Source organism: Aristolochia californica, unplaced genomic scaffold (genome assembly GCF_029961685.1).
Source record: "Aristolochia californica isolate CCGP_79_NKW_82.1479 unplaced genomic scaffold, dmAriCali1.0.hap1 SCAF_12, whole genome shotgun sequence".
Classification (NCBI taxonomy): Eukaryota; Viridiplantae; Streptophyta; class Magnoliopsida; order Piperales; family Aristolochiaceae; genus Aristolochia; species Aristolochia californica.
In genome coordinates this window covers 29,311,838-29,328,303 of record NW_027181793.1, presented here as the reverse complement: position 1 = coordinate 29,328,303, position 16,466 = coordinate 29,311,838, and the positions used below count along the sequence as shown (strand labels likewise).

The following is a 16,466-nucleotide window of genomic DNA, read 5'->3' as shown; positions in this document are numbered from 1 at the left end:
GCGAGCATTAATTAGAGAGCAAAACGATGAGTTTGTGAAAAAAAAAAAAAAATAGAAACATCAATAGAATGAAAAGCAGAGGATTTCATTCCATAATTCGTCAAGACGGAAGGCACACACCATCGAAGGGACGACTGACGAGGCGTTTCCACTATTATTTAGGAACAATGTCGGGCAGGACGGCTCGCCTGGGGGGGGGATTATTCATCGTTCGTTTGCTGTGCACCTCCGGTGACGAAAAGTATGAAATATGTTGGTCGGGTCAACTCAAATCTGTAGGGACAAGAGGGATTATAGAAATGTCGTTAATGCTCATGGTCTACTGTCGACCATTGACTCTTCCCTTTTAGTTTTCAATAATGAGTGTACCCAATAGTCTTAAAAGTCCACGACCAGGGTTGTGGTTTCCAGCTCGACATGGTTCTTTTGTTGGTGTCGTCCTCCTGCTATTTTTAAAGAGGCAGCTCACGTTTGATAAACTTTTTTTAACAAAGGGAAAAATAGTTCTCGGAGAGGAATGATTTCGGAAGAAGACATGCACACGAAGCATTCGATGAAATTCATCACGGACCCAGGATGGCACTAACCACTGGAAGACATGATTTGAAATGAAGTGGCTATTCTTGTCCAGCCTCCCCTCCCCCCTACCGCCATAATGGATAATCACAAGCCTCGGAGACGATCATTGTGATAGAGATTTTAAGAGAGGGGAATCCTCCTCCTTACGTATAACTAGGCCAATTGTGCGACCACTAGATCTACACAGGAGTGTCGACCACTTGGAATATGTTTCATTTGATTAGATTGGAGAAGGGGGCAAGACAAAGAAGGGGCCTTACATCACTCCGTGGCAAACTTTTTGAGGAAAAGTTATACAGACGTCAGGCCATGAAATATCCACATTGGCACAACGATTCTCATTGTGCAATCGATCGAGGATTCGAAGCACTAAGGGGTTTGATGTGTAAAGAGAATGTTGGTAGACCCCTACACCAATTTGTAGCTCTAACCGTATTGCCACCTTCTTAGAAACTCCAACAAATTAAAGAAAGCCCTGAATTAGGCATGAACAGGATGCTGATTCACCAGCCAAGAGCCCCTATACCCCTATACTATGGGTTGCCTTTGGAACTATTACAGTGGCTTCCATTCAGGTCATACATGTTCTATCTATTGCAATGGCTGATTCAGTCTGTTCAGGCTAATGCTTCTGTCTTAGTAAACAAGTTATTGAAATTGTTAGTCTTCCAACCAAAAGTGGGATCCGAATGTTGTTACTAGTCTTCTCCAACAGGTCTCAGTCTATGCCACAGAGCATATTTACGAAGGAAAAAAAGGTCTTCTACTTAAGAAGACTATCTCTTTGAAGTCAGATCTCTATAAGGAGGGTTTTCTCACCCCCAAACTTAGTGTCTTTGGCAACATTTGCAATTCTAAGACAAACCTTCCCCTTGCTGGTTGCCAGCAACACTGAAGTGCTCAATTTCATAACCATGAGAGTTCAGAGCTACATAAGCAGTGCAAAATTTTCCTATCAAACTACAACTGATAAGCTCTCTTGTTCTTAAGTATTCGTCTCCTCAAACATTATTATGGTAAAACGGAGGGAACCTACATTGACAACTAAATGCAGTCTTGGACTCATCCCTCATCAGCTCTTTATCTCATGCAAGTTGACCCTTGAGGCTGTAGACATTCCCAGCAGCTCCTATTACACCAACCAGAACAGCCATTACCAATCAGCCATGAAAGAGTCTTCTCCTCGTCTAGTAAAACCACCAACCTTAATGCTATAAGAGATGGGAATATAAAACCCAATGAAACAGTCGTAGTTGCGCCTGTTACTTGAAGGCCACCTAGATCATGGGGATCATTGTGAAGCCCAAATAATCAAGAATTAACAGAACTACCATCAAAACAACTGATCTCATTCCGCTGTCCACTAGAGGTGTCCACCCTTTAAATGTTAGAGCATCTACACTGTGCCTCAAAGAAAAATGGATCACTGGGAAAACCAAGATGAGGTGAAATACAGCGGCAATTCAAACCACATAGTTCAAATCCAAGCTGAACTGGATGCCAAGATCTTCATCGAAATTGGTCATCACATCTGATTCGATATTATTCCCAAACAACAAATAACCAGATACAACCATCAGAGTATACTCAACGACACATATTACAGTGGTAATCCTCCTAACGCAATTCATTGTAGATTGGTTGAACATTGAACCGGCAGATGTAGGCATTTGTCATGATAGGAATAACCACCAGCAAATCCAGAACAGCTTTCCTGTATCCAAAATCAGGCCCTAATTTTGGTATCCGAATCCGACCTTCCATGAGTTTAATGAGTTCAATTCTACATGTCACAAGAACAAAAACAATTGCAAGAGCCATAGAAACATCTTTCGAAACAAGAAGAGGGGCAGCAAGCAGAAAACCAAAATAACTAGAACAACTAGCCAACGTTAATGCCAAACTTCATTTCTGAACCACTGTTAAAAAACACCCAAGTGATGGGATGATAATCAAATAAACTACAAAGATGTCGACATTATTTACAATAATACTGATCTCGACGAGAATGCTGGATGAGCGGAGGAAAGGATTCTCGACGGGCATGCTTCTTCTCCACCAGAGCAGGGGGTAAGGTCCTGTGGGCGGCTCAATCAAGTAGGACAAAGAGGAAGGGCTAACGGGAGGCAGACGAGGGAAGAAGGGGTGTTTCGCGTGAAATTAGAAGCTGACCATTGATCAAGAATAAGGGCTGATCAAATGGCATCTATTGAAAATGCTTAACTGGACCTTTAGAAGGCAAAAAAAACTATTTTTCCTTCCATTGCTTTCCCCCTCCGGTCCAATGATCCAACAGGCGAGAATGTTTCCTCCGTCACCATCCTTGGGTGTGCCCTCCAACTCGATCAATGGTCACCTTAAAAGCCTTGATATATGTTTTCACAAAAAAATTGTCCTTCTTCCTCACACCTAATGGTGGAGACAACCATAGTTTTTTGTTGCTCTCTCCAACCATCTAGTTCTTTTCTCCCTTTTCTCTTCTTCGCTTTGAAGCCATACGTCAACCTCCTATCTATCAAGGGTTGGGCATTAGATCAGGATTCACGGGGAACCTGACCTCGAGTTCAGGTTTCAAGTTTCATCTCGTGTCGAGGTTGGGTTTTCCCAAACGCTAGACGGGAATTTAAGGACAAGATATTTAAGAAGAGATAAGCAAGCAACAAGGTCTAAAAAATCGAAGGACCACGAGAAATTCAAGCCAATATTAAAGTCAATCCATTCTAGGCTCCTCTTTCTCAAGGACGATCACTGACAGGAGGTTGACCTGTGCCTTCGATGGGAAGAAGAGAATAGGGAGGAAAATATGTTGGCCGATGTGTTCTGAGATCTTAAGAAGAAATTGAAAAAGTTACAGAAATTTTGATGAAACACTAGAAGCTGTGATTGTGTGAAGGTGAAGGTGAAGGTGAAGGGATGACATGCAGCATCTAGGAGTAAAAGGGTAAATTTACGAACAAGAAAGATTCATAAATCCTGATTTGTCCAAAGATCAATCATCTTTGTTCGGCGCTTAATCATTGTAATTTTCCTGATTTTGTACCTACACTGTTTTGCAAACCAACCCCTTTCTACGATCCATAATAGCTTTCAAAAGTTTAATTTTGTGATTTGAAGATCGATGGAGGATACTTCACTACGTTTTAGGGTTCTTTTTTTTTTCCAAGTTCTGTAAAACAAAATAGTTATTCTAGGTGAAGTAATTAGATAATCCCCATTTCTCATTTGCTAGTCCATGTTTTATTTTCTGTCTTTTATTCTTTTGACACCTGATTTGAAAGATCTAGAAAACACCTGTCTTCCCAGCAAAAGTAAAAATCAGGGGAGAGGAGCTACGGGTAACTAACAAGAGAGGAATGCAGAGAAAATAAGGGAGCAGTGTAAGAGAGAATGGAAGGGTAGCTCCTTTCCTCCCTATTTTCTCTGTAATAAAGGGGGTCCCTTGTGTGTGGAAAAGAATAGATGGGGCAGAGAAGAATGGCCCTTCTCTGCCTTATACAGAATCGTGTGATGAAGTGCCCTGTTCATCCTCCTTCCATGTGCTTTCAAGTAAGGGCTCTTGGTTTCCCCTCTAACGAGCTGAACCATAGGAAGCCCTTTTTTAGATTTTTTTTTTTTTTGAATTAGTGTAAAACAATGTCCAGGTGACTGGTTGCAGAGTTACTGAAGAAAAAAACAGTTAATGATACAGGATATTGGGAGAAGATGTGATCGCTAATTTCAAATAGAAGTGGAAAAGGCTAAAAACTTGTGTAAGAAATAGAAAATATGTCCGGCTACCAAACCAATTTGAAGAATCATTAAACCAAAGAGTTGACGAACTGAGAGATTGGTGTTTGGATCGGAAACGAGACGTATCAAAATGTTAGAAGAGAAAACTCGGTTATTTATTTATTCCCAGTGAAGTCTATTTAGATGTTCAAAGAAAAAAAATTGGGTACAACCAAGATTAATCGGGAATGTTTAAAGGACAAAACTGCCGGTATTAAAGTTTATTCTCTGAATGCTGGCTAGTCCATTAGATCATATTATGGCAGTTGGATCTTTATTGGAGGTGGGTAAGCCGCATTTCATCACCCACGGGATCCAGCTTCCGCTTCTCGGTTCTGGCCACTCGATAGAAAGGTGGATCGGCCGAAGTCGCTTCAACATTGAATTCTTAAAGAAGGGCAGGGTCGCTGTGGGAATCGTCTCGCACGCCCAGGTTTCTTTCTTTGTCTGTTACGACATTAACGGGAAATAATTTCATGTGGAGTAGATCAGTTGATTCCTTGACGGAATATTAGCGTACCTTTTACGATCATTTCCCTCCTCTTCTAATCCAAAACCTAAGCTCAGACCTTTCAAATCTATACTCCTCTCTCCATAAATGAACAAACACATTATCTAAGCTCTAAACCCTGGTTTCTTGTAAACATCAACCTCGAAAGCGGCCCCAACCTGTCTTCCTCAACCAGTAACCTGAACAGCTCCTTAGTTCAAACCCAGACTCCTCTTGTCTTGCTTTTCCCACACCCGATCGGAGGCTTCCTTTGCGGTCACTTTCCTTTGCGCATTTCAAGCTGCGATTCGTGAACGTTTCAGCACTCCCGCTGCTTAAGTTTATAAATAAAAAAGGTTTCTCCTATCGTCCTTCCAGGAACAAACAACAAAAGTTTACAGAAACAGCTGGTTACGTGACCGTTTCCGAGGCCGCCCTGGGAGAGTTGGATGGGATTGAGCAGCCGTTAACCGCCGAGTGCTAACAGGTACGGCTCCCGTCTTATTTCGTACATTCTCCCTCGCCTCTGCTCCGGCATATTAGTAATACTTCACCAGGTAATAATCTCCAAAGTTCTCTAATTAATGGGGAAAGATAAAGACACATTTAGGTAAATTTGTTCACTTCTTAGTGGATAAAACTTAAAAGTAGGAGTGACGATGATATTTTTTTATTCGGTCGCTGCAAAGGATTAGGGGTATTTTTTGTCTTATAAATGCTGTCTGTCATATGTTCGCATTCATTGTCGGTCGATCCTTTTTTCTGTTATCGTTTTTATTCATTTGTTTTCTTAATGGCGGTACCAACTGCCCAGTACTGATTCGACATAGGCAGGACCAGTTTGTGGCTGGCAGGCCTTTGTTATTAATCTTGCGACGGTCAAATTTCATGACACTCCATGAATGTGTTCAACTAGTACCGAGGGATCTTCCCTTCTTCATAAAAAATCACTGACACCATCTCACTGGTTCTGTTCTTCGATTGTCCGTTTCCATTCATGTCACTTCTTACTGCTACGCCTGCAACTCATTTGGGCCCTATTATGCAATCTATAACAGATTTAGATACCAAACTGATGGTGAGTTTCTGCTTTTGCATGAGGCCAGTCTTTAATGGTGATGAAGGTTCCCATTTCAGAAAAAAATAAAAAATAAAAATCCAGCTCATGTATGTTGGTGAAAGTAGGATTTTTCTTTGAGTTGTAATAATCTGTTACCGATTGCATTTTCCGAGTTCCAAGTTCTTAGAAGTTTCAAATAACCATCGGTCTCGGGTTTATTGTCGTAGCACAGTACGTGGCTCTCTTCTTACGTCATACTCAATTTGTTATATTAAAGGTCAGTCTGTCAATGCTGTTACAGTGTCACTGCAGCTTGTTGGAAATTGTAAATCAGCTAATGGACGATTCTACCGCGTAAACAACTGTCTTCCGCAGTTTATAACTCGAGAAAGCTTGATAACTAAGCTGAAATTGGCCCCTCAGTTCAGGTGGAAGCGTTGAGATTCTAGCGATTTATGGTCAAATATAAGATTACATCATCTTCATTAGTTTAATAGTCGGGTCTTCTTTTTGCAGTAGGCAAACAGAAATTTCTGCTACACTTACATTTCTATGAATATAAAAAAATTTATTCCAAGCAAAACATTGATTTTCTAATGTATTTGTTCAGGCTTGTGTGGTCTCTCACTCTTTTCCTCACTCCGCTGAAAATATTTAATACCGATTTTGTTTTTTTATTGGCGGCATACGATTTACCAAAGATTTGTTTTTTGGTCGTTTTGATTTAGAGTATCTCTGATTATTTCCTGTCCTGGCCCAGTTTCTTTCCTGCACTGTCTTCTAGCTAGCTGCAATATCAGCGTCATCAGCTGCTCTGATACTCTTTCTCAGAACTGCAGGTTACAACGCTTCCTTTTGCCGAAACCTGCATTTCGTACTCTCATACATCATATGACCTGACATTCTGGACTTCGGATCGTTTAACTTCAGGTTTCATTCGAGTTTCGAGTTTAGATTTGATTGTTAATTTCTATTGTTGGGTTTTCAGGAATTCCCCTGTTGTTCGTGGGATTTCCTTTTTTGGTGTTTTTTCCGTGTGCTCTTAACTGGTAATGTGTAACCACTGATTTCCTCTTGGTGTTGGAAAGACTCTTCCCTGCCCGTTGAGTTACAGAAAGAACAATCAATGTTTCCTACATTTTGCCTTTTCTTATTCCCCTTACTCATTTTGTTCATTTTCTGAATCAATGTTACGACACTGATAGGGGTCCACTGAATTGTCTGAAGACCGAAACATCAATAGTGACGATCAAGCCGAGGACTCAAAATACTGCTAAGTAGAAGAATGCTGGGTGTTAGTGGCGACTTACCAGCTTCATATAGCTCTCATCACCGGCGTTCATGGAGGTAAGCATTATCATGGGGACCAACAGAGGAGCCATTTTCTTTTTAGAATCTGTGCAACTGTAACGAAAAAGTGGAAGTTTGGATTCACAGCAGAGTTGGCCACACGATCTATATTTTGGGATGGTCGTGAGTCTCGTGACCTTGCCTCCCGTCGAGAATTTGTGCATAACTAAACTTTGCTCATATACTGATAATTTCATTCACTGTCCTTGGTTTCATACCGGTATCTTACGTGTATGGTCCTGGATAGTCTTTGTTAACTTTTCGAGAGTTCTACAGTTTTATGGTTGTATCCTTACTTTCAATCTTCACTAAAATTAGCTGGGTGGATATTAAAAAAAGCTATGAGGAAGAAGGAAAAATCTCGCTTCCCTTTCTAGGATAAGTCAATGGCCCTAATAAAAGATTGTTCTTCCTCGTGGTCAAAGTTCAAGATAGTCCATTTTATTGAGATTCTGGTGGCATTTCATGATTGGTTTCTTATTTGATTGATAAAAATGTATCTGTGATTTTAATTGCAGTACTCCTGAGAATGGATTCCTCGAATATGATCTCAATAGGCCAAAGAAGACGATCCTTTTTCCAAATACTGTATGCATTCTAACTTTTTTCCTGGCTTATTGGTTTCTTTCAAGAGATAAGAGTGCTCCTTCAGCGAATACTTATTACTTTTTCACATTAAGATGTTCTTTGTGTTATTGCCCTGGTAGCACTTGTCTAGTTTCACTTGTATCTGCAAATGTGGAAACTCATTTTATCTGTCTTTTCTCATTTGTACACACACCCTGCCACTCACATACAATTGTATATTTGCCTATTTCGGTATTTTGGATGGAAATGGAAGTGGTTATTTTAACAGGTTTAATCCTTCCATTTTTTTATGCAGCATGTTGCAGAGCTGATAACCGAGATTTCTATCCTCGAGTTGGAAATTTCAAATTTAGAGCGTTCTCTTCTCTCATTATATCGGACAGCTTTTGATCAATATACTGCTAAACTAAATTCTTCTGCCAAGGACAAAGACTATGGAACAAGCTCTCCTCCTAGACTTGTGAATACTGGTGAGAGGGTCTGTACAAATAGAAATGCTGAACCATCTCATTCAGATCATAGTAAGAACCTTCTTCCCCCAGAAAGGTCACAAAGTGTTTCTACTAATCTTGAAAAATCTCCATCCTCTCGAAAGGTAATTCTGCATTTCAAAAAATGTTGTTTGGATGCCATTGTTGCAATTCTGAATACCTCGTTTTCCATTTTAATTGGGTATAGCTGTATAACCTTAGACCCTGTTTACCGTTATTTTGCCTGGCATGCAGCAGTCTGAACCAGGTCTCCGGAGTCTTGCAGACCTTCTTGGTGCTTCTCTTGATCATGTTAATGAAACTCCCAATAGACTATCCGAAGAGATTCTCAGATGTGTTTCTGCAATTTATTGCAAACTTGCAAATGCTGCTCCTCCAAATCAATTAATTCTATCAGCCTCTCCGTCTCCATCTGTGTCTTCCTCGAGTACATTTTCTCCACAATATCCCAATGATATTTGGAGTCCTCGATTTGATAATGAAGCTTTGCTGAATACATGCGACCTTGAAGAGCTGAAAGTGAGTTGTGGTCCATACAGTGGGATGGTGGAAGTGCCACAGATACGGGTTGATGATGAGAGGTTTCATTATGCTGCAAGTATGCTGCATAGCTTCAAGTAAGCAGCCAATTCCACCCAACCCAACCCCCAATCAGCTAAATGATTATTTGACTACTGGAAAATTCTATGTTGTGGTGTATCATGTAGTGGAATTCATTTTTGTTTAGACCGATACCAATACAGTGCATGTGCTTGTGCAGATCATTAATTCAGCATCTTGAGAAGGTTGACCCTGTGGTTTTGAATCATGAAGAGAAGCTTGCCTTTTGGATTAACATCCATAATGCCTTGATGATGCATGTAATATTCTCAGAACATCCCATCAAATTTAGAAGTGGAATCTCATATGAATTTTCTTTTGTATTAACCTATTAGAACATTCAGGCATATTTAGCTTATGGGGATCAGAGGAATCACCTGAAGAGTGGATCTTCCAATGCAAAGGTAATTAAAATTTTATTCTCCCCATGTGGCTCCTTTCATTTTTCCTTTCACTGTTTAATGAATAAACCTTAAGCTGTGTTCATAAATTCTTATCTGCAGGCATCATATAATGTTGGAGGATGCCTTGTCAATGCTTATGTGGTACAGAATGCAATCCTAGGATGTCAGTCTCGTCGTTCTTCACCAGTATGGACTTAAGTATAAATCCAGTTTGTATTAGTTTCTATTTTGTAATCAGGATCAGCAAAGCATTTTGGACTCTTGTATTTTCCTTGTCTGTGTTACCTATCTTTTACTAGCTAAAAACTAATCATCAACTAATTTGCAATTGCAAACAATGAATTTTGTTTCTATGAATTTGCAGTGGCTGCGAAGTTTCTTGTTATCAGGAACTAAATTTAGAGCTGGAAGTGGCAAACATATGTACGCGCTTGATCATCATGAACCTCTTGTCCATTTTGCACTTTGTTCTGGTTCTTATTCTGACCCTGCGGTAAGATTTTATCAATCAAATTTTACTGTAACGGCCATTGAAGACATTTTTGCAGCTGCATTTTATACTAGCTCTATGTGCAAAGAATGCCTTTTCTATTGTGGTGTATTAGGCTCCATCATGAAAGACTTTTTAGGTTTTTCTTTCGGTTCTTAAAAACTTCAGTTTGGCATGTGACCTCTGAATAGGCCAGAGATGTTAGAGAATTTCAAGAGAAAATTCCAAAACGTGCATTTTCTTGGCAAGCCATGACAGCTTTTTTCTTCCACATCACTAAAGTCATGTGCCTTAATTTTTTGTTCAATCGTATTCTTAGAACATGTTTTGCCAACATTCCACTGAGACGGTGGCTGCTTCACTTATTTTGGCTTGCTTAGTTACCTCAAGGAGGATCAGAAACCAAAAATTACTCTCTGAATATCCTCCCAAAATGAGCTATACGATAAAGGCTGTCTTCAGCTTTTCTTCCTCATTCTTTTGCAGCATGAAATGCCTATTGATACGTTTATTGGTGTCAGGTTCGACTTTATACAGGTGAGGGTGTGATGCATGAGCTCAAGCTTGCGCGAGCCGAATTTATACGAAATAGCATCCATATCCATGGGGACAAAAACATCATTCTGCCAAAGATTCTCAACTACTACGCTAAGGATGAAGGTATGCAGTTATCAAGCATTCTGGAGATGGTTCATGACTACCTACCAGAAGCACAACAGAAAGTCATTCAAAGAAGTCTCCTAGGGAGGTTGGACAAATGTGTTCAGTGGGCTCCTTATATTTCGTCTTTCAGGTATTTAATACAGAGAGAATTAGCAGATGAAAGGACACCAACCTGTTCAAATTTTGTTTCTACTGCTTGAAACTGCAGGTTTATTCTCTGTTCATAAATATTACAGATGGTGTGCTTAATATTATAATCTGATTGTTGGTGGCATCCACCGAGTGATGTCGCTGTATTTCCTCTTTGTATAACTGACATTGAAGAGATACATTTGTACATGAGCAAGGATCTACACTCCCTTAGTTGAGTTGTTGTGTAGAGGGAAGGGCAGAGAGGCCTCGCCCTATTATCAAGAACTAGGGAAGCCATTACCTATTAATCAAACTTAAAATACGTAATTGGATGAACAAATGAAATCATAATAAGAATAAATTAAATTTTATTTATAAATATTAAAAATCAAGTAATTTATACACAAAAACCTAGAACAATATCATTATATAACAAAATCCTTAAAATCCTGCATTAGACCATATCAATATGTTTTAGGTAATATAATAAAGTTCTCATTCTAAGTAACTTTTTTTTTTTTTTTTTTATTTGCTCCTCCCATCTCTCAATCACCTGCCAAGTCACCTCTGTGCCTTCACCGAGGCTAGTTGGAACAAGTCACCTGTATCTTAAATACTTAATCTGAACAAGTACAAAAATCAGTGTGCAGGACTACTTACGAGCAAAACTAGCACCTGCACAAAATGACATAAGATAAATCTTGTTGCAATACAGAGAGAGAAATGGCTGCCACTCGTGTCACCTTTGCTAGATAAGCAACTCAGGATGTTTGCTCGTTTCCAAAGACAGTTGGATCTTTTGCACCACAATCCAATGTTAAAGAGCTCAGACCCAGAAATTGGGGCCAACTCCTGGTGCCCTTCGCGCACCAAAAAGTTCTAAATCACTTCAACTCAATATGGCATCTGCCGAGCCTGAGCCTGAGCCTCCCCAGAACAAAATTCTTTCTTTGGCTACCTGTGCCTGCAAAGTGATTGAGTATACATCTCTATTATCTGCCATAAATATCAAGTTCCAGTAGACTTAAAAAGTCCGTTAAGCTTAACGAGCCATAGTTGATCAAGTTGGGCCCTGATCTATATCAAAATAACTAAATCACAATTACAATATTTTTTTCCCACATATTTTTCTAACATTAACATATAGGATTATTCTCACTAACACTTTCCTCGTGTCCTAGCCTAAACAAACGAATAATGGGTCTGAGACATGGTCAGATTCAAATGGCTATAAACCAAACAGCCACCCCAACAAGATAAATACCTTGCACTTGTACCATGTTAAATTTACATCTGGATATCCCAAAATGACTATCCGAAATTAGGTCTTTTCAGAACTAATAACCACAATTTTTTTTTTTTTTACATTAACCAATGTGTAATTATTCCCACTAACAATATTAAAACATACAAGAACCTTAATAAAGCACAGATAGGAATAGATTAGTGTGGAATCCCTTTAACACTTACCTCCTTCTCCCAGTTAGTTCGCCAAGTGACTATTATAAGTATGATCGTCTGCACAGCAACTCCAGAAAGCATTCCACCCCAAATACCCTTACATCAAGATCATCAAATCAGTGTATATGTTAGAATCATGTCACTTCTACGATCAATAATCTTAAGCTAAACTCATTTACTAATAAGGACAATCTTACCTCCAACCCGAAATTGTATTTGAACCCTAAAAGCAGAGCCATACCCAAACCCACCAGGTAGTAAGAACCAAGATTTATACATGCAAACAGAGTTTGCCAACCTGCTCCAATGGCCACACCTGAAAGTTCAAATGGAAATGTACATCTAAGAAAACTTGAAACAAATAGGGGTTACTTTTCCCTTTTGGTAAGATTGTTGGTTTCCATAAATACTCTCATGGAGTATAAAAAACCAAACACTAACCTGATAGAACTGGTTGCACACTACTGAAAAATATTGAAGCCGAAAGGAATACCGCAACTTGAGAGACTTTTTTCATTACCAGTATATCTTCAGTGAACACCACAGGAAAATCCTTTCGTGTGGTCAATATCAAGATAACAAAAATAGTTTGAATAACTATTGACATCATCACTACCACAAGGACTGAAAACTTCGCAGCTCTTGGGCGCCCAGCTCCCAGCTCATTTGAGACCCTTACACTAACAAGGAGGAAAGGAGAAGTTCTTTTAGATAAACTAAAAACAGACTCAGGGAATATGCTCTTTGTCCCCACTCAATATGAGTTTCCTCAGTCATTCGTATTGTATTCCAGTCCTTTTTCTATGAAGAGTAAAAAGTAGTCATCAATACAAACAAATCTTTGGGAACTTTCTTCCTAGTTTTATACAGAAAAAAAGAAGCAAAAATAAGAAGTCTATGGCCGCACCTAATAGCTGCTGTGAAGCCAAATGGAATCATCATGCACCATCCTTCTACATTCATGCTGTAAACAGAGTTATTTACTTCAGAATCACAAACTAATCTACTTCCACATATTCTGGCAGACATGTTTTAAGATCAATATTAAAATAAGCTGGAACAGCTGAGGCAGATCAAAGATCAAAACGCCAAACTTGTACTAACCAAATGGAAGCTGCATCTACTGCAATTTCTGGATTTCTAAGAAGACCACCAAGTAAAATGATAATCATCAAAGTCCAGTACTCCAGGCTGCATAGTAACAGAATAAGAAGTTCGGTTACACAAAAAAAAAAAAAAAAGTCCCTCTTCTGGCCGTTAACAAATTCCAATATCAGTTATCTAAAAGCAGAGGGCAAGCATTTCGAAATCCTTGTATCCTTGGAAACAGAGAATAAGGAATTCATAGAAATCTTAACCCTCACTTCTGTATGTCAATTGTGAGCAAGCAGAGCTCCAGCATTTGAAAATTTATTTATAAAGTACAAACGAAAATAAAAAGAACTTGGAGAACACTTACCATAGCATAACTGCTGAAGCCAAAGACAACCACACAAAGCCAGCCAAATCAGTAAAAGCTAGCCATGAGAAACCAGTCCAGGACTTCTCGCAGTAACCTGCTAGAATATAAACCAACTGTCCAAACACTAAGACCCACCACCCCAAGTTGAGAGTAATGGCAGCTCCTACCAAACCCATATCTAGCTTTATGATACAGAGCCAACTGAGGAACAAATGGAGAACCAGTGCAGCGAAAGAAATCCATGTCATAGCCATCACTTTGCTTTGTGCCTGAAGGAATTTCTGCATTGGGAAATTAATGGCCAAGGCGAATATCTCTGGAATCATCCAAATTGAAAACTTTCCCGCCAGAGAAGCAATCTCATCATCCTGTCCTAATAGCTTGAGGATTGGAGTGGCAAAAATGTAAATTAGGGTGAGGAGAATAGCAGTACAGTTGAGGATAATCCATGACCTCTGCATGTAGATTCCTAACATGTTCAGCTTCCCTGCTCCGAAAGCCTGGCCGCAGAGAGTTTCCAAGGCACTTCCCATTCCCATCTATTAGGGAAGAAAACATGAAAAGGAATGAAAAAGTACAGTAACTTTGCGAGAAAATTAAACATGAATCAGTGTTGTAGCCCAGAGCAAGAAGATCAACCAGAAAAGAAAATTAATAAACCATTCTTCATATGTAAAAAAGAAAGGGACTCATGATCTGAAGATTATGACATTGAGGAAAAGAGAAAAAAACACCAAAATTCAACAGAATCATCCTCTTCGTCAACTTATGAGAGGTCACAAAGGAAGGCAAATGGCAACTACCAAAATTGAACACCTTGAACTCTTAGGGTCTGTTTGGAACCCACAGAAAAGAAAAAAAAAAAAAAAAAGGGAGAAAAAGTGAAAATTTTAAAAAAAAATTGTTTTAGGTAAAACAGCACTTCATAAAACCTGTTCAATTATAACATTAATGAAGGTTTCAACTGAGCGTGAGGATATAAGGAAATCAAGCTACAGGGAGGAATTCAGCCTGAGAAAAAAAATCATCAAACCTTGCACGAGCTTAATAGAAAAAGCGAGCAATCAAGAAAGGCAGAAAAATTGAGCATGATGACATAACCAAAAGAAGCATCATGCAGAATCTTTAGTTTGTATTTTCTGAATACTTTAAACCAAGTACTTTTGAGAATAATCACTATAAAATTTGTTAACAAAAGCTCATAGAAGAATGAAGTAGAAAAATTCATGGCTGAAAGGGGCAAGACTCATAGAAGAATCAACCAGAATAATTAATGAGTAAAAGAAGAGGATTCATACCATGATCCCAAATACAAGTCCGGAAAGAACCATGTTCTGAATTCCCACAGCTGCTAGTTCAACAGTACCAATATGACCCACTAATGTCTGTGTGACGGAGAAGAGGGAGTATTGAAAGATGGACGTCAGTACAGCAGGGCCCGCCACCTGCCACAGCATCTTCATCTCCGCCCATGTCTCCGACGCTAACGAGGAAGGATGATGCTGTCCACCCTCCAAGATTCGGTCGTTTTCCTTATAGAACGTAGACGTCTGTTGGAGCAACGGAGAAGACTCCATTGCTTCAACAGATAGGAAAAGGCGAGGAGTTAAGAAACTGCCTTTGGAGATGGAGATGGAGATGCGACGAACTTCAAGCCGCGTACAGGCCAGAGGTCACCATTTCGATATTGACAATACATCAACTTAATTGTGAGGCAGCTTGGTGACGTCTTAGTAATGTCCTCGGAGTTAAGACAGAAACTTATTTTCTGGGAATCTCTGCAATACTCCACCAGACCTCCAACTCCTCGCGGTGTGAATTCTTAACACCTTTTCAACTGACTGAAGTGGAAGTTTTACCTGCTATAATATTGTATAATTTCGTTTTAATTTATAATTACTAAATTAGTTAGTCTTCCAGATTCGTTTCAATCGTCCTTGTGTTTAGGTGATTTTTGTTATCCTTGTTGCAAAGCTGTATTATGTATATGTTTCAAATTCAAAAGAAGTCCTGTAGGCGGCGTCCTTCCGCCTAACAATCCCCACCGATGGCCGTAAACACAGGATCTCCACCAATTAAATCTTTAGATATGCGTTGACGCTAGTGAATTGTTCTCTATATTATATTGGATTAGTATATAGATTAAGATAATTTGGTTTAGCTTGGTTGGCTGTTGGAACGTGAAGATCTTAGTTCTTCTTCCTGCACCGTTTTAATTAAAATTAAGTCGAACTTTTTCAGTCAATTAGATATTAAGTCAGATACGACTACCCAATGAGGGATCTGTCTGTGAGCCTGACACAGTTGTCTGTAGCGATCGGGACTTGACGTTCAATTGCTAATTTCTTGTTTAATGTCAAGGCATCAGATAGTCCGCCGATCCGCGGTGAAAATTTAGCAGCCAAAGTACGCAAAATTCCACAGCCTTTTCTTTGTCTTTTATGCTTCTTACCCTTGGATGCATTACAAGAGCAAGTGGCCCTGCCCCCTAACTGGTAGAAAGAAGAGTGAGAGTGTTGAATACTATTGATATAAATTTGATGCAAGTTTCAAGACCTCTTATTAAGTGCAAGTTTCGATACAAACCCACTTGCACGTATATTATGTAAAAACGTACGGGGTAGTGGGCCTGCGACTCTGAAAGGATCTGAAAAACGTACCACTTGAGGCCCATAAAAAGTTACAAAGGCTGGGCTAGCTTGTTCACAAGAGTCTCTCTTGACCCGTCAGCCGAACCGAATTAGGCCCATACATGGGAAAGGATTGATTAGGTTTTAAGAGTTTTTGTAGACAAAGCCCATCCATGAGACCACCACACAAAAAATAGTTGAGAGGATTGACTATCCAGCTTTCCGGCTCTTCCACCAGAATCCGGAAGCGATCCCGTTCTTGAGGGATTAAGAGAACTCCTGCCACTGCGACTGTATC

At 39.5% G+C, this 16,466-nt stretch overlaps 2 protein-coding genes and 1 pseudogene across 8 annotated transcripts; 1 reads left to right on the top strand and 2 right to left on the bottom strand.

The window, feature by feature from the left end:
- Positions 1 to 1,579: 1,579 nt before the first annotated feature.
- Positions 1,580 to 3,317, bottom strand: LOC137945665 (amino acid transporter AVT6E-like; annotated as a pseudogene).
- A 1,804-nt stretch (positions 3,318 to 5,121) lies between these two features.
- On the top strand, positions 5,122 to 10,818 carry LOC137945663 (uncharacterized). 7 transcript variants are annotated; one of them, XM_068791624.1, is made up of 11 exons: positions 5,122 to 5,324; positions 6,737 to 6,827; positions 7,103 to 7,244; positions 7,766 to 7,835; positions 8,131 to 8,430; positions 8,561 to 8,943; positions 9,087 to 9,186; positions 9,271 to 9,330; positions 9,430 to 9,516; positions 9,695 to 9,823; positions 10,342 to 10,818. In XM_068791624.1, the coding sequence occupies exons 3-11, from the start codon at positions 7,183 to 7,185 to the stop codon at positions 10,681 to 10,683; spliced, it is 1,533 nt and encodes a 510-aa protein (XP_068647725.1). In that variant the 5' UTR covers positions 5,122 to 5,324; positions 6,737 to 6,827; positions 7,103 to 7,182; the 3' UTR covers positions 10,684 to 10,818. The 7 variants fall into 7 exon arrangements, with proteins under 7 accessions (XP_068647725.1, XP_068647723.1, XP_068647727.1 ...); XM_068791622.1 differs by having other exon boundaries at positions 6,729 to 6,827; XM_068791623.1 differs by lacking the exon at positions 5,122 to 5,324 and adding an exon at positions 6,331 to 6,355 and having other exon boundaries at positions 6,729 to 6,827.
- A 218-nt stretch (positions 10,819 to 11,036) lies between these two features.
- Positions 11,037 to 15,211, bottom strand: LOC137945664 (protein DETOXIFICATION 33-like). Its single transcript, XM_068791630.1, has 8 exons — positions 14,837 to 15,211; positions 13,536 to 14,077; positions 13,181 to 13,267; positions 12,984 to 13,040; positions 12,518 to 12,756; positions 12,274 to 12,392; positions 12,086 to 12,172; positions 11,037 to 11,579 (listed from the first exon to the last, which is right to left on the bottom strand). The coding sequence occupies exons 1-8, from the start codon at positions 15,113 to 15,115 to the stop codon at positions 11,505 to 11,507; spliced, it is 1,485 nt and encodes a 494-aa protein (XP_068647731.1). The 5' UTR covers positions 15,116 to 15,211; the 3' UTR covers positions 11,037 to 11,504.
- Positions 15,212 to 16,466: the final 1,255 nt, after the last annotated feature.

Excerpts from the sequence above, each read along its gene's own strand:
- LOC137945663 (XM_068791626.1), top strand. The coding sequence starts at position 7,183 with ATGCTGGGTGTTAGTGGCGACTTACCAGCTTCATATAGCTCTCATCAC. Across the intron at positions 7,245-7,765 it reads CATCACCGGCGTTCATGGAG|TACTCCTGAGAATGGATTCC; the intron begins GTAAGCATTATC and ends TTTTAATTGCAG. Across the intron at positions 7,836-8,130 it reads CGATCCTTTTTCCAAATACT|CATGTTGCAGAGCTGATAAC; the intron begins GTATGCATTCTA and ends TTTTTTATGCAG.
- LOC137945664 (XM_068791630.1), bottom strand. The coding sequence starts at position 15,115 with ATGGAGTCTTCTCCGTTGCTCCAACAGACGTCTACGTTCTATAAGGAA. Across the intron at positions 13,268-13,535 it reads GCTTCAGCAGTTATGCTATG|CCTGGAGTACTGGACTTTGA; the intron begins GTAAGTGTTCTC and ends GTTACTATGCAG. Across the intron at positions 13,041-13,180 it reads GTAGATGCAGCTTCCATTTG|CATGAATGTAGAAGGATGGT; the intron begins GTTAGTACAAGT and ends CTCTGTTTACAG.